This window comes from Mytilus trossulus, chromosome 2 (assembly GCF_036588685.1).
Source record: "Mytilus trossulus isolate FHL-02 chromosome 2, PNRI_Mtr1.1.1.hap1, whole genome shotgun sequence".
Taxonomy (NCBI): Eukaryota; Metazoa; Mollusca; class Bivalvia; order Mytilida; family Mytilidae; genus Mytilus; species Mytilus trossulus.
Window position 1 is genome coordinate 25,097,659 of NC_086374.1, and position 17,806 is coordinate 25,115,464.

General features: G+C 30.6%; 1 protein-coding gene across 3 annotated transcripts in view; it reads right to left on the minus strand.

Moving 5' to 3' along the window:
* LOC134706827 (voltage-dependent calcium channel type A subunit alpha-1-like) overlaps positions 1–17,806 on the minus strand; it is a 119,234-nt gene that overhangs the window by 64,172 nt on the left and 37,256 nt on the right. For all 3 annotated transcript variants that reach the window (XM_063566130.1, XM_063566131.1, XM_063566132.1), the window contains exons 6-12: positions 16,792–16,897; positions 15,922–16,061; positions 10,362–10,465; positions 9,598–9,771; positions 8,599–8,822; positions 5,938–6,041; positions 2,695–2,810 (exon numbers count right to left, since the gene is read on the minus strand). In XM_063566130.1, the coding sequence (XP_063422200.1) occupies positions 2,695–2,810; positions 5,938–6,041; positions 8,599–8,822; positions 9,598–9,771; positions 10,362–10,465; positions 15,922–16,061; positions 16,792–16,897 (968 nt within the window). The remainder of the gene's footprint in view (positions 1–2,694; positions 2,811–5,937; positions 6,042–8,598; positions 8,823–9,597; positions 9,772–10,361; positions 10,466–15,921; positions 16,062–16,791; positions 16,898–17,806) is intronic.

The following is a 17,806-nucleotide window of genomic DNA, read 5'->3' on the forward strand; positions in this document are numbered from 1 at the left end:
TGGTTGACCAGGTCACGCCACACATTTTTTAAACAAGATACCCCAAAGATGATTGTGGCCAAGTTTGGATTAATTTGGCCAAGTAGTTTCAGAGGAGAAGATTTTTGTAAAAGATTACTTTAATTAACGAAAAATGGTTAAAAATTGACTATAAAGGGCAATAACTCCTAAACGGGTCAACTCACCATTTTGGTCATGTTGACTTATTTGTAGATCTTACTTTGCTGAACATTATTGCTGTTTACAGTTTATCTCTAACTATAATAATATTCAAGATAATAACCAAAAACAGCAAAATTTCTTCAAAATTACCAATTCAGGGGCAGCAACCCAACAACCGATTGACCGATTCATCTGAAAATTTCAGGGCAGATAGATCTTGACCTGATAAACATTTTTATACCGTGTCAGATTTGCTCTAAATGCTTTGGTTTTTGAGTTATAAGCCAAAAACTGCATTTTACCCCTATGTTCTATTTTTAGCTGTGGCGTCCATCTTGGTTGGTTGACCGGGTCACGCCACACATTTTTTAAACTAGATACCCCAATGATGATTGTGGCCAAGTTTGGTTTGATTTGGCCCAGTAGTTTCAGAGGAGAAGATTTTTGTAAAAGTTAACGACGACGGACGTTGACGGACGACGGACGCCAAGTGATGAGAAAAGCTCACTTGGCCCTTCGGGCCAGGTGAGCTAAAAAGGCTTAACTCATCAGTTAGACAAAAAATAAAAGTGGATGTTCTTTTAAAAAGAGACAGAAAATATCACAATCCAAAGAAAACCGACTAAGGCAATACAAGCCAGTCATCATGTTGAAATAAAAGTAGGGACATTGAAAATAAAGCCACTTTCACAAAATAATAAGACAACTAGATAGGATGATGTTGCATGATAAAAAGCTTCAATACATGTTAAAAACTCCAAACACAGACCTAAGAACTACTGTTGCCAAACTAGTTTATTTTGCCCTAGAAATTAATATAATATGTCTTTGTCCATTATAAGTATGATGACCATAAATGACAATCAAAAGTATAATGACCATAATAGGCATCCATGAACACATGGAATAAAATGCTTCCAATTATAAAAGGAAACATCTCAAATGTAAATTTTCAACTACATAGTGTAATATGTTTCAGCCACCTGGCATAAGTAACGAGCAAGTACACTGCCTGATACAAATCTGACAAGGACTACCAGTATCTTAACATGATGCATACAGTGTGATTAAAATAACTTTAAGGATGGAGATTTCTAAAAAGAAAATATTCCTTCATTTAAATGAATCTGGGTAAAAATTTATCATAAATTTCATGCAATAGGTCTATGATAATGTTATCATGGCATAGATTTTTCAAATAATTTATACAAAGAACCCCACTGTCATTGACTGTTTGTATTCTAAACTCTTAAAATTCAAGCTAAGAAGAAAATAAAAATAAATCAGAAATGTCAATACACAATGCACTCATTCAAAGTCAGACATTTTCATTCTAATGTTTAGGCATAGTATGCAATAAAGACTGATAAGAATAATTAAAAATTATATGAAGACTTGACTACATATTTATATATATACTGTGTACTACAACTAGATCACATACCCTCTTCTAAGGAAGCGTGAAGAAAGATAGAAATTTGTTAATACAATTATCATACCATACATGTAGGTATTTCAAATTATTGATACAGTTAATCATATCAAACAGGAACATTCTACCATATTAAATATTATGAAAGTTCTTGTTTTAACTGGAGGAAAGAACTAGAGGCACTTTGTTGGTGGTTGTCATTTCATATCATTGTGTTTTTTGTTTTAACCTGTTATGGGTAGATAATTCCAGTCTTAATCACGATTTGTTTACACTCTTAGATATTGTATACATATCAACTTCTTTTTAAAGACTGTATGTTGACCTTTAGAAACCTTTTTTTGTGTTGTTGAGTTGCTGTCTTATAAACATAAATACCCAATATCTCTTTTTATTCCTATGAATATCAATCTGTTTGTACTGAACATGTATATACTTGCTACTTGCTTTAATTCTATCCTTGTCAGAAAACTTGTCAGTGACTGACACTAGTTATATCTTTCATTGCTAAAGACTGAGATGGTTTATTCTGGTTTTTTTTTTTCTTTCTTGCAATTAGATTTCTGTCTCATTCATCTATACCCTAGATCTCATTTTATTTATATATACAGGGAAATATATCTTGTCATTAAATCCCATTTTAATAATTCTCTTTAAACAATTCTCTAAGAGGATTATTTTTTTTTTATACAAATTAACAAGACATATTTACTTAGGCAAAGGCAACATAAGTGCAATATTCAAGGCCAATATACGATCAAAAGTTGAAAACAACAATATTGCAAATTTAAAGTCAGTAGAAGGCCTTTGTTTCTTTCCTTATTCAGTTAATTGTCATACTTCCAAATGAACTCTCATTCAATGTTTTTATCTATTGAGTTTTTTACCCTTGAGCTTCCAATATTATATACTGTAAAACCTATAGGGTATTTGGATTGCAAAACTGAACAAATGATGCTAATACGGAAACAACCAATTACTGTTAAAACAGGTTCATAAAAAGTATGGTATAGTTCTTACAAAAAGTAAATAAATAAAACCAAGCACAATGAAGCAATTGTAAAATGATTAATGTGATAAACTTTTATATAGAGTTATACCTGCTTTTAATATCCATTCTAAATAGCCATCTAATTCTCTTTCTATCTGTTGCTGTCGGCGTAATTTAAAGAAAGCACGGCGGTTTTCGACTCTCTCTCTCTCTTTGGCAAATTCACTGAAATGAAAATGAATTAGACGTCATTCTATGTTTACCATATCTTTCATGGGTCATCAAAACCAATAACAATGCATGTACATAAGTGTATATAAGTTTCATAGCTGAGAAGATGCATGCCACCAATCATATACAGAAACCTTGTACATAACAACCACCAGTTTTTTATAAGAAAGCATGTCCCAATTCAAGAACTTTGCCAATGATCGTTGAAAAAAGTATATCTTTTCTATCTTTTTGTTTTGTCTTGTCTTTTACTTTCAGAGAACTTGTGGTGATGGCAGAAATTTAATACTATGATTTTTAATTCATATTTTTTTTATATATTTCGGAGTTTAGTATGACGTCCATTAGATTTTTGTTCATGGGCCAGCTGAAGCACGCCTCCGGGTGCTGGGTTTTCCCACTGTATTGAAGACGCATTGGTGGCCTTTGGCAGTTTTCTGCTCTTAAGTCCGGTTGTTGTCTCTCTGACACATTCCTCATTTCCATTTTCAATTTGATAGTACGTCTTTGCTAAATGTATTCACAGCTTTATTACAGTCTAGACTTCAGTGATCTAGAGCTTGACATAGTTTATAGATGCCGTCTTTCTTTGAAGACAGTACTGTAGATGTTTTTTTCTGTGTAATTGGGTTGTTTCATCAGCAAATACCCAAAACCTGCTTTTTTAAATGTGAATCAACAGGATTTGTTATTTTGAGTGATTACTGTGTTTTATTTCATATTGTTTCTTTTTGTTTATCATAAGTACCAGTACGTAATGATAATAATCACATGTAGTATGAATAACAGTAGCATACCACTGTTCAATAAAAAAACAATAATCAGTCTCTTCTTGTTTCTGATATTTTGATGAGGAAATTAATGAAATATATGAAACTTCCTATCCTGTTAACCCTTAGCTGTCGAATTATCTTTTTTTCTTAGCTAAATTAGAAACTAGGTACAATTGTATTTCTTTCCCATTATTTGTGCCCTTAGAAGACAGCAAACTAGTACAATTAATCTGAAATGAGAAACTGTGACGTCAAGTTTTTTTCTAGCAATAAAACAATGTGGTAATTTGATAACAGTCCAATAGAAATATATCACATGCTACAGCCGTCCATATTGATCAGGAGAGTAATAGATCAATTTGACTAGTTACTCACAGGATGGATAGCATTACCATTTTCCAAGTCGACAGATTCTTAATCAAATTTTCATGGGTTTACCAAACACCAAATTGAAACCTGAGATTTTACACAAAATTGAAATAAATTTGAAGACAAATGTATTTGTTTTTCAAACAGTCATTTAGTTCCACAGAGTTCACAGAAATCAATAAGATCTAAAAATAGGAAGTGTTTACATTTGATTGTGAATGACTTCATTGATATTTGCAAAACATGGCTTTAATGTACATTCTCCTGATAATGCCAATTTTCTACCAAGGGAATGTTAGGCTTTTATGTGATGGCACAATATCTTAAAAAAGAATAACAAATACATAAACAACATTTGCTTGCATTAAGGCTATTCAATCTATATATGTTGTTTGTCATATAAACATGACAATTTAAAGGCCAAGGTCAGATTGTTATTCTGTATACTTCAAAATATCATTATTTAGGAACAATTGGAAATTATTCATTTGTGTTTATATGGGCAAAACATAGAGAGAAACTACATCTTAGACAAACGAGATTTTAAATAAAGGTCAGGACAGATTTATGGTACATGCATACCCTCTTGTCCAATGTGGTAGGTCAATTCGCATTAGAGATCTGAACTTTTAAACCCTTTCGTGTAGAATGTAAGCCTCTGAAGTCTTTAACAATTGTATTTGTTGACAGGCAGGAATTCTTTTAATGAATGTTCCATTTAAACAAAAAGATAACTGTGGCCCAGTTATGTTCAAAGTGACATCTATAGTAAGGTTTCAGAAGAATTGAATGAATTTGGAAAAATTAACAGATGCTAACGATTCCAAGTGACAATTACGATTCCAAGTGACAATAGGAATCACGTTGACCTTTTGACTTTTAAAAAGTACAATAGAACAACCTGGATACCAACTTTATCAAAACAATCAAGTTACTGGTCTCAACACAATATCTAAACATATCAGAGAAAATCAATAATCTTTTCTCATTTGTTCTGTTGTAAACATTAATAACATTAGTTTGTTTACATAAAAATCACAGCAGAATTGTGTCTAGTCCCATCTGGGTTCAAGTGTGTTTTAGACAAATATTTGCTGTTGTCAGTAAAAAACTGAGTTTAGGTCTAAAGAATGTTGGTTATGAGCAACTTTTCAGTCATTGTTGGTATAACATCACCTATTGTTAAACCATGAAGCTAGCCTTTCCCCCCATTTTTCTAAAAGATGCCTATTTAAAAGATGTGAATGAGTGTAATTTATCATTTAACTTTAAGGTATAAAGATGTCTGTGACATATATTTAATTTTTACCAAACTATCCGTAAATTGGCCATTTTAGGTTAAATATTTCAACTTTTTCAGGTTTATAAAATTGTAGTTACATTACAACAGAAAAATTAGGTACTCAAATCTCTTGAATATGCAATTATTTAACCCCTCAAATCCCCCCCTCCCCCCAAAAAAAAAAAAATACAAAAAAAAAACCAACAATTTTATTTGGATTGATACTTCTAATCATATATTTTCTACTTTGGAAACAGATATCCTAAGGATGATTGTGACTAAGCTTAGCAGTTTCATGGATGTACTGTTAAATACTCAAAGAGTGCAATGGCACCTTGTAACATTTCCATCCCAGTGATTTCTCAAGGAAACAATAGAAAGTGGTTCAGTTCATCAAGTAGATAATAAGACTGTGGAATCTGCACAATAAAGGGCACTTAACCTTTGTTAACAATATATGATGATTATCTACCTACTAAGATAAATACTGTTCTTTAAACCAGAAGTCCTTGGCTGAAGTGATCTCAAACTAGATTTGATGGTATGATATGAATGGTCAATCTACAGCCTAATTAGGAAAATAAGGTCAATAGAAACATCTGTAAGTCATCATTAATACAGGCAAATGCACCCAAAATCAATAGTCTGAACTCAATAGTTTTATAATGTAATATATAATGTATTCAACAATACTTACCCACTTAAAACTCCTAAAACTAAATTGAGCATAAAAAAGGATCCTAATATAATAAGTGGGTAAAAATATATCCAGTTGAACCATGGTCCCATTGCATCATTTGTCTGAAAGTAGATAAAATATTGTATCTAATACAGTGTTAAAAAATTTAATATTTTCAAAATTCTTCATAATTATTTTTTATTATGCAAGACCTTTTACAGCTGACTATGCTGTATGGACTTTGCTCATTGTTGAAGGCCATACAGTAACCTAAGGTTGTTAAATTCTGTGTCATTTTGGTTTCTTTTGGAGTCTCATTGGCAATCATACCTATCTTCTTTTTATACCAATTTACATAATATGCACTTTCTACACATGCACACACATTTGTATTGCATCTATATTTAACCATCTTTGATTGCCACTTGCAAGTATCGTAATTTATGAGCCATAGATATGGAGATTTCAACACTTTGAAGTGCTCAAGTACACCCTAAGGTAAAACTAAAGGATGCTAAAATCTAAGAATCTAAGAATATGGACATAAAAATCAATTTATTCCCAGTTTAATTATAAGAATATCATATTGCTTTCTTAATATCATATCTATGTCAATCTAAAACACCAATACCATCCCAAGAGCTCTGCTCTAGGGATTATATTGGTTGGTTGGGGGGGGGGGGGGGGGGGGGGGGGGGGGGGGGGGGGGGGCTTGGGTACAGTGTATGATATTGAAAAGGCCATGTCATATACACTTTATTATATACCTCAAAGGGGATATTTTTCAAATGATATTATGTAATACTGATCTGGGCTTGATAAAGCCTTTGCAACCATGACTGATATTGATGACGTGATGTCATACAAGAAAGGGTGCGATCAAGCTTTTGCAACCATGAATGATATAGATATCATCATGGATGGCCGATTCAGTACGATTGTCATTGTCATTGATCCTATTACATATACAATTTATCTGTTTTTACATCAAAGTATATTTTTTCTAGCTGTATTCTATTGTAAATCCATATTGTAACTCAAATGGTATTTGGGATTTTGTCATTATGTTGTCTGAAGATATTTTTCTACACCATATTTAAGTTCCATATCAGTCCTTTTTCTTTTCTTTTTTCCCTAGTTGATTAGAAAACCATTACACCTAATGCACGGAAAAATCTGCATGCATAAAACTAATATCATACTTAATTTGATATTTAAATATAAGCTACTTAGTTTTATAATTTAAATAAATTATCGAACAGACACGATGAAACTTATATATCAGAAAGATTCTGCATTATTCATCAAAGAAAAGTCAATGAGTTTCTATACTAATTTTACCAGACAGAAATTTCATAACATCCATAAAAGATGAATATTAAAATTCCCCAAACATTTTCTGATGGTATACAATAAAAAATGCTGATCAGCATCGACCCTAATTGACATGACAAAAATTTTGCATTATGATTACACATAAAGAATTTTGCTTCTTTATAAATCAATATTTGTATTAAGATATATTCTGCCCCTTATAACCTCAAGGGAAATCTTGGTAATATTACTGATTTTTTTTTATGGTTGATCAATGATACTGTATCGTCATGAGATTAACAAAGACATGGCATTTGAATGTACATAATAAGTTGTAATGGTGTACTGAAATTGTCTGGAGCAATTACAAACTCCTATTGATGAAAATCAATCAAAATAAAATATTGTGAACACTATGAAGAAATCTATTTTTCACAGTTAAAGTGCACGACTCCTGTAGACTTCCTGCCTGTTATATGCTCATTTACATACTTGAAATGTAGTGAGCTCAAGACAAGAATTAACTTGGCATTTTTTTCAAATTTTAACAATTACTTATATACTGTACATTTTTTGTATATTCAAACATGTCTGGAACCTTACTTTTGCATTACTGATAAATTATCAAGGCATTTTGTAACCACAAATTACTTTAAAACCTCTTTTATATGCACAAAAAAAGGATGAGAAGTTTGGCTTTAACACTTAATAAAATTAATACAATTTGTATGAAATCCTATCTTAACCGTACAATATAATCAAGCATTGATCCTTTATTCTGACAGGCTATCTATTTTAAAACATATATTGTCTCTATTGGTACCAACACTGAATATGTTTTGATTGATTGAAACATTACTAAAATAGGTATTGCTATGCAGTTTATATAATTATATTTTTGCAATGCTTTTCTAAGTTTTTTTATGTTGTCTTCACATGCTTTACACTAAATCTTATGGATGTGTATTGATTGATATTTAGGTCTTTGAAAATATAGTTTATTCATTAATTGAAATTGGCATTGAACCAGCTGTCAATGAGTACTCTAAGAATGGTATCTTATGTATATTTTGGTGTTTTTTTGTGGGTTTCAGACAGATTTGATGAAGAAAGCCCTTTATAACCTATTTATAAGGTTTGTTCTTGTGTTGTGTTGTTACACCGTTGTCTATGTTAGGGTAGGGTTAAGTGCTCACAGACCTTCAAACCTTATTGACCAAGATATAATTGTGCCTGTCTGAAGTCAGGATATATTAGTTTATTGCGTAAATCAGTTGTTTTCCTTGGTTGCTTTCTCCCATATTTGTGTTTCCTTTTTTTTAGTGCACCTTTTGATAAGAATTCTGAACAAATCTATTTACTTACATAATATAATACATTAGTCCAGCCTTCCATTGTAACACACTGAAACACTGTTAACATAGCATAACCAATGTCATCAAAGCTAGTAATTCCAAAATTTGGTCCTACCCACACCCCTCGACACTCGGAAATGTTTTCTTGACATGTAAATCCACCTAAATCATATGCTGAACCTATTTTGTCATTACAAGGCCTTATATCTTCTTCATCACCTAAATCTATATTATCTGAAAAAGTATAGCAACAATATGAAACCAAAAATCACTTAAATTTTGAAATAATATTAACAACACATCATATGTTTGCGTGTGTGTGTGTGTATTTTTTAGCTAATGTCACAACTGATTTTATGACTGCATCAAAAATGAAAATTTTTGTTGTTGCTTCAATAACATGTAGTGTTTAACGGTAAGTAGGGTGACATGTCTTCCTTGCAGACTGTTACCTTGTAAACTAGTACCTGTTTGTTAAACGCTGGTTCAGCATGTCGATTGAGTAAAAAGCAAGGTCAAATTTATTGACATTTTTATTGACATGTTCTTGTCCTGATAATAGGCATGTAATATTTGCCACTGGTTAATAAAAAACCAAGTTATAGAGATCTCTCTAGGGAAAGTTGTTGGAAGAAAAAATTGTCAAAAAACCTATTCCATGTTACTTTTCATATTTGACCTTACTTTTTGTTGTGATATTATCAGTTTTTCAAATATTTTGGTAAACAACCTTGAAGTGAATCTTAAGACTTATCATGAATGATGCTTAAATATGTCAGGTAGATTAGGAATTTTTTATTTGTTTTTCAAATAAATGATGGCTTGACGGTAACTTGTGTCATCATTTACAGCAAAATAACTACTTATAATTCAACAAAGCTGAACATGCTGAAAGAGGGAGACATACAGAATTTTCTCTACCTCCAAAGTGAGATATTTGACCAAATGTAGAAATATATTTAAAGATATGACACAGATATTATGAGCTGTGTTGATAAATACTACCTACCTTCACTATTTACATCATATTTGACATTTAATTTAAAACAGGCACGATGGAAAGCGCCGGAGTAAAATTCTAATCCTACTATAGCAAACATAACAATAGCAAAGAGCACCAGGAGACAAACTTGTAACAAGGGGGCCATAGCCCGGATTATAGACTTCAATACAACCTGAAGACCTGAAAAATACATAAAAAACATTAGATATCTCATATGTTAAACAAAGAACTGCAGACTTGTTTACGTTTGTCAAGTCCATTTCTTAAGATATTTAAGATATCAATATAGGTATTTAAATGTTTTAAAGTTATATTTCTAGGTTTTAAATTAATGGTCTATTAATTATGAGATTAATATGTATCTATTTTCATTCATATTTACTGTATTCCATAGAAGACTTTCTAACCTATCATTGTAGTTCTCTACTCTTTGTGGTATTTAACAATCAACATCAGATAACAAAAAAAGAAAATTTAAAAAGACTTTAGACTACATCTGATAAGGAGACCTGCCAACTTCCCATTTTGTGGAGATCTCCTATGAGATGTGTTGACTGTTAACTGTTATATATTCTGAATACCTTCAAACATGCATTCAAACTTCAAAGCCATAAAAATGATATTCTTACAAATATATGTTCAATCAAAAGTATAGTATATTCATTTTAAAGCATTAAAGCACTACTAAGTGTGAAATTTATTAGATATGCAATTGATCTTACTGTATTTATCAAAAGATATATGTTCATAAAATATACATTCATACATACTTGGAATTCCCGAGACTAACTTTAAGGGCCGTAACACCCTTACGGCCCGTAATGTCCTCAGATCTATTGAACTATTTGATGTGGTGGGGTATATGGTAATAAACCTAGAAAAAAAGAAAATTCCCTACACCATAACTCCTTCACCTAGGAGGGGGGTAATCAGGAAAGCTACACTATCAACTTTGGGGGCATTTTCAGCCTCTTAAGTCAATTTTCTCTTCATGTTTTGTAAATTGTTATACCATGAATAAAAAAAAAACATCAATTGAACTACAATTGCTGTTGTAAGTTGGAACAGAAAGTTTGAAAATAAGGCTGAAAATGTACATTCTATGAACATGATGAAGCATACAATATATGTTATAGATATATAAATTAAAAAATATTCATGCATGGCTCTAAAACGAAATCTTTGTATATTTGGACAAAATATACACCTTTGACTTCAAATTAACAATCTATATTTATAACTTTTTTTCTTATTGCAAAATACCTGTTACATTTGGGGATACCCTAATTCATGTTATTATTTTTGAGCAATTTTTTCAACAACCACTAAAAGTCAAAGGTTTATAACTTTATTCAGATATCAAAACAAAAATAAACAGAAGCAAAACTTAGTCCTCCTCAAAAACTTAACATTTCAAAACAAAAACTGTTCAAAATTTTAAAAAAATCAAACCCCTTTTCTTAAAAGTTTGATTAAAATTAAAACATATTGACTAGCCATTTTTCCATGTTTTCAATAGAAAAATTCAAATCCTTGTTGTCAGGTTTATTTAGACTGCTATCTGAGCCATTTTAATTTTTGACACTTCTCCCTACTTTACATACATGTACAATGTACCCATGTTCTATATTTGTACTCTTAGCTTGTTTATACAAATTTAACATCTATTTACACATAGTATTGATCTGTCACGTTTTAAACAATCAATACACATCCAATATTTTTATCTCAAAATTATGCAATGCCTATTCAACTGACAATGGCTATCAATAATTTACAAAATACTATGCAGCCTATCCTCAGAGTGACAGCCTCATCTACAGAACACAAAATATTGTGCAGCCTATCCTCCGTGTGGCAAGATCATCTACAGAAATTGCATAATATTGTGCAGCCAATCCTCCGTGTGGCAAGATCATCTACAGAAATTGCATAATATTGTGCAGCCAATCCTCCGTGTGGCAAGATCATCTGCAGAAATTGCATAATATTGTAAAACTTTCATGGCAACCATTACTTTTTGTTTTTTAATACTTTAATTCAATGAAATTTACTTGTCACTACTCTAACTTTGATATTCAGATAATCAAGAAACAGCATCTCCCTAATGGACAAAAAATAAACAATAATTTTAATCATTAATTTTGAAGCAATGACAGATATGAATTAGATGCTTTAGGATAGAAAGTTTTTAGTTGGTACATGGAAATACCCAGATTAAAATTTAATCAGCATCTACATTTAAAAATTCAAAAACATGCACTCATAACCTAAAACATCAATTTTCAATTATCTTTTAATCAAAACTATTTTTACCCTTAAAACTGAGAATTTTAAAAAATATTTTCTCTTGAGCAAGTATTAAAAGTCTAGAATTAACAATTTATGTAATGTCATGAATGTTAGCAGATTATGAAAGGACAAGTTCATTATTAAATGTATGATGCCATCTGAAAAGACACAGTTAAAATGACTTTGTAAATTTACAAAGAGATTGCTGTTCAAAATAAAATTTGAGTACATTGTACATGTATGTTGAATTTCTCTTTATTCCAAACTAAAGCATATGAAGGGTCAGATCTATACAAAGATATGCTGTGTTCTAATAGTAAATGGATAAAACCTGATAAAGCCAGGGTATTCACTACAGAACCAAAAATAGGGTCAAAGTGGGAGGTCCATGGATAACCAGCACTTACTCTCAATTCCTGTAACAAGTTTTAATGGACGTAAAACTCTCAATGATCTAACAGCTGGTTGGTCAAACGATGGGAAAACATACTCTATCAGCCTGTGTGGTATAATTGTCAATTTCAGTATGATCTGTGTCGTTCAATTCAAAACAAAATCATTTACCTCATAATGAACAGGGATCAAAATCAAATACTTATCCAAAAAACATAACTGAAATTCTACCATACATTGTATCTATATTTTGGAATTTTTTCTCATCATTTCTTTTGATTTTTAGTGCTTCAAACCTTTTCAATCTTATGTAAAGTAACAAAGACTTCCAAAATAGCTGTGCACTGAGATCTTGTCATAAATATTAAGACATGAGCCAAGGATCCTACCAAATGAAATATTCTTCAACAAGATGCATTCAACAAAGATTCTAGTCTGAGTAACATATATTTGCCAGTCAACTCTTGGCAAATATTTATTGTTGCCAAAACTAGGATTAAAATGTTATTTCAGGTCAAAAATGTAACAATACATTATGCTTATTACACCACCAGTGAGATATCTAAACTTATAAGTCTCTATTATCTAATTATTTTAATACATCAATAAAGTTTTAACATGATTTTGCAACCCTTAAATAATTTGACTACTTTTTACTCATAGCCATCAATTATATATAGATTCTAACAATTTATTCAGGTATACTTGTACAACATTTCTCTGTAAACAGTTTCAAATTCAAACATAATGCTACACATGTACATGCAGCATCCTAAACTTAATATATATTTAAAATCTAATGTTCATGAGTGAGATATGTCATGAGATATGATTGTAATCTGTTTCTTAAATGATGTGTTTAAACAAGAATTGGACAGATTTTTTCTGCAATTTTTTTTTTCTGTACCATTTCATCAGGTATGGTTTGTTTTGTTGTGACATCACAATAGCTTACAGTTAGAGAACAGATCTCATCGTGCCTTCTTTATCAATTATCTATATTTATATAACAAATGTTTCACAACAATATTAATAATTGGATAAAAAATAATCTACATTTATCTTAACAACATTATAAACATGATAAAACAACTTAAGATTATCAAATATATATAACGTATATATGTTTATATTGTATGTGCTCTTAATATGATGTATGCATGTTGAAACATATATGGGAAACTATGATAAATGAACTTTGTAATATTTGGATTTTAATTGACATTTGAAGGATTGTATATAAATGTATGTTCATGCTGTTATTGTTATCATCATATAGTATTCATATACTTTGTTAAACATTTCTTGGGGAAATAGGGATTCTAGACCATAAATATTGGACAAACTGAAAAGATATTCCAGTGTTGTTGTTTTTTTGCAGGGTCCTTACAATCATGACAATTGAAGTTTCAATGCCAAAATAGAACATATTCACTTAAAAATCAGGAATTAACTTTAGTTCTTGATTAAACTGTGTTAAGTAACCACTGTTTTTATTACTTTTTTGCCATGTTTAATAATAAAGAATAAGTTTTAACATCATTACTCTCTAACCAACATAGAATACCTTTATGGGATGTCACAAATGCACAGTATGTCCATATGTTTATTAATTTTAACATTTAGTTTTTCATGCTAGCATTAAAAAAATAAAATATTAGTAAATATTTTAAATATGTGTATGCAAAGGTTAGCAAACAAGCCTTAATATAGTCAAAGCAAAGTCAATTAAAACTCTTATTGCATTAACTAATGTATGTATACTTTGATAAGTACTAACCACATATAAAGGTATTTTCATTAATTGAAAAAACAATCAAAATCTATGTTATAAAATTATATATATTTCAGTGTTCCAACATTTTGTCCAGCAAGGATAAAAAAAAAAGAAGCCTACTGGTGCTAATTTCAAGTAAGCACTTACATGACTTAGTTATTGAATAGGGGAAAAGATGGAGAACATAAAACCATTGGAAAACCTTACAAACAACATTGTTATGACCAATTGACCAACCATGTGACAAATGAATATTCAATATATGTTTTAGTTGTTTCTTATGATGATAAACATGATAAAGATATTTGCATATTTGTGTATATATCTCATTTTATATCTAACATAAATAAAAGGCAGCATGAGCTAAGAGAAGGATTTCTACATTAAAACTGAGACTACTACATGTATAATACATATGTTTTATATAGTAGCCTCGGATTAAAATTACTGATAGTGTCCTAATAGGCATTGGCATGGCTATTCTAAAAGTATGCTTAAAGTGTATGGACACTGTCACTGTGCTTGTATTAAATCACTCATGTGGAACACTGATTTTTTTAAGTAGATGTGCAGTAAATTTAAATATTTTACATTGATAATTTGATGAACATCTTGATTTCGTAATTCAAATTTTAATATACTTTCACTGATGATACAGATCTGAGACTACTATAACCTGGGAACAGTATATCTAACGGGAAATGAATCTGATAGGCTTTTGAGTATAAAATTGATGAAATCTCGTACTCCCCGAGACTTATAGATTTTGGTAGCGTCGGACTGAAAAAATATCGGAACTTCTCAGTAAATTAACCACATAACTCTAATCATAAATAAAAACAAGTTTTATCACAAAGTAAATATATTTTGTCATATAAAATTACCAAAATAAGTTTGATTTATTTAATGTTAATTGACTTATAATTGTTTGGAAATTTGAGAATCATCGTGGCAATTGCCATCATTTTTTCATTATCCTGTTTACATTCTGTATCATTCTGTGCTGAAATGAATGCAATTTTAACAAATTTGAAATGACGGAATAAAAGATTTATACTCTTGCATCACTATAAAACTAGTTTGAATGACATTTTATTGATATTATCAGAAATTATTAAGATAATAGCAAGTCCGTATTTTTACACATGTCCGTTTCCGTATCGAATCTTTATTACCTATGACCCGACGATAAAATCAACTACAATTAGTTAGTGTCAAGTCCCGTCAATATATATGTTCCTGCTATAACATGTGTTATAGTAGTCTCAGTACAGATGTGCATGTGAAAATACTTTTTCAAATCGTGTGAAAAATCGTGTGAAAAATCCTAAATAAAAGGTACAAAACCGTTTACTCCTTTGCATACTATGAGTTCTTCATTATCAGGTTCTTAAATGCATGCTGAACAGGATTAGTGTTTGATTGTTAAATCTTTATATTATAGAACTCTCTTCTTAGTAGTTGGGAAATATTCAGAATCAGTTAGTTAACCTACTTACAATACATAAATTGTACTTAAATGTTGAGAAAAGAAAAAATTATATAAACAAAGAAAATATTTACCATCATTTTAAAAAAAAAATATATTCTATTTTATATTGTAGTAAAACTGTTCATAATTTGGCGGGGAAATAATGTATTCTGTACTTTCATTTTATATAGAAACTTATTTTAAAAATCATACTTAGATACCATTTTCAACCATTGTCAAATATAAAACTTGTGTGTGAGGATAGAATGTTCATAATTGTATCAGTTATAAGCTTTGTTAAATGCCAAAAGAGTCCCATTCTTCTTTCAAGTAAAAGTTGTCTATGATAGAGTTATCTTATCTTGATTACAACGATATGATCTAGCTAAATACCTACCCAGTAACTACAACAATAAAATCCATTATGTTCCACACGTTACGTAAATAAGAACCTTTATGTAAACAAAATCCTAGAGCAACAATTTTCAGCAGTGCTTCTACACAGAAAATCGCTAAAAAGTACAACTCAGTGGCTTCCTAAAACAGAAATATCAAATTTAATAGTTTAACTTTTTTAAACACTGATGGTGTATCATGATTATGAGTTTATTCTGAGACTACTATAACACATGTGTTAGACTACTATAACACATGTGTTATAGTAGTCTTAGGTTTACTGGCTCTAGGAATTACTGCAATGCCGTGATAACTTAGGTTGAACGTTTCAGCTTTTTTTTCTTTCTAACAAAACTATAATGCTGCATATTTTATCTTGAACATAATTTTTGAGAACTAGCTGTTTATTTTGTTTCAATGGAGTTTATTAAAAAGTATTATCAAATGTGTAATGAACGCAAACTGAAATAAATCTGTAAGGTGTCAGTCAAGGATTTGTATATTTACTATACAAATCCTTGGGTGAGTGAACATTTTGTAAAATTTGTTATTTTAGTGGCTTGGTGAAAACAATTTGTATTCTTGGCATGTGTAAATAGTAGAATTCGATGTTCCCAGGAACATATATATTAGTTAGATATACTGTTCCCAGATGTTCCAAAGCGTGTGGACAGTTTGGCCTTGTAAAACCAAGGACGTATATATATAAGTTAGTAATCCGACATGACGTCCTTGGTTAAACCAGAGACTCTAGTAAAACCAACTCAAGTTGCAGAAAAAAGTCTTTAAGTGCTGGGTAATCCACTGATTAGAAGACAATCTTGAACTGCTTGGCAAGAATTTGTTATAATTTAAGTAAAATTATACTTACGAGCTGAACAGCCAGCGGTGTCTTGTCAAACTCCGGAAGGTGTTCCTCAAGGGCTAATACAATACAGTTAGCTATGATCGTTAGTAGTACCATGTATTCAAAAGGCGTAATACAGTTAAGGAATTTTTTATTTTTTTTTCATAATCATTTCTAACCTAATCGTCAGGTCATAGATGAACACATGGTACCTCATGTATTATTTGCATATACAATGTAGTTTAATTAAATGTAACAAATGAGTAAAAAAAACATCATCACAGAACACCACAGTTTTAAAATCAGACAAAACTACTGCCCCCTTTTTTTGACAGATGAAAAAGAAGAAACCTCGGGTGGTTCTAAATTTTATCTTTTTTTGTTCATTTTAAACATAGACAACAGTAAAAAGAAAGCATACCGACTGAGAATATATAGTCCGTTGATCCTTGGGTATAATTTGCACATTATCTTAATGTATATTTTGGTGCATGGTTGTGGCGTAAATATGAAGATTATATAATTTTTGAACGTCAGACGCGTGCTGAACGTCTACAAAAGACTCGCCAAGAACGCTCACATCGGCACTGATTGGCATAACAAAGTGAGAAAAAAAAACACATTTCTAAAACCTTTCAAAATGCATCGTTAATCTTTCATTTCTAAAAAAAACATTAATGTAAATGACTTTTTCTTTTCCAATTGCTGTTCAAGTGTAATATAAGGGCACCATGAACATATTACTTTATAAATAATTGTTCCTAAAATGAACCTTATCAAATGAAAACATAACAAGGAGATATGCAACCCATATTGATCCCCACTTTGAACTATACTGTACTATATGGGTTTCCTTAGAAATCAATATTGGGAAATTCTGAATAATCACGTATATTCGTCAAGCTTCTATCAGTCTGTCAAACTCGTCAAGAGGGGAGTTTTATGCGTCATACAAAACTATTTTTTGTTTAGAACAATATTTATTGAATCTTAAAGTGGCAGATCGTTATATATACAGTAAATTTAGATGTTCAAATAT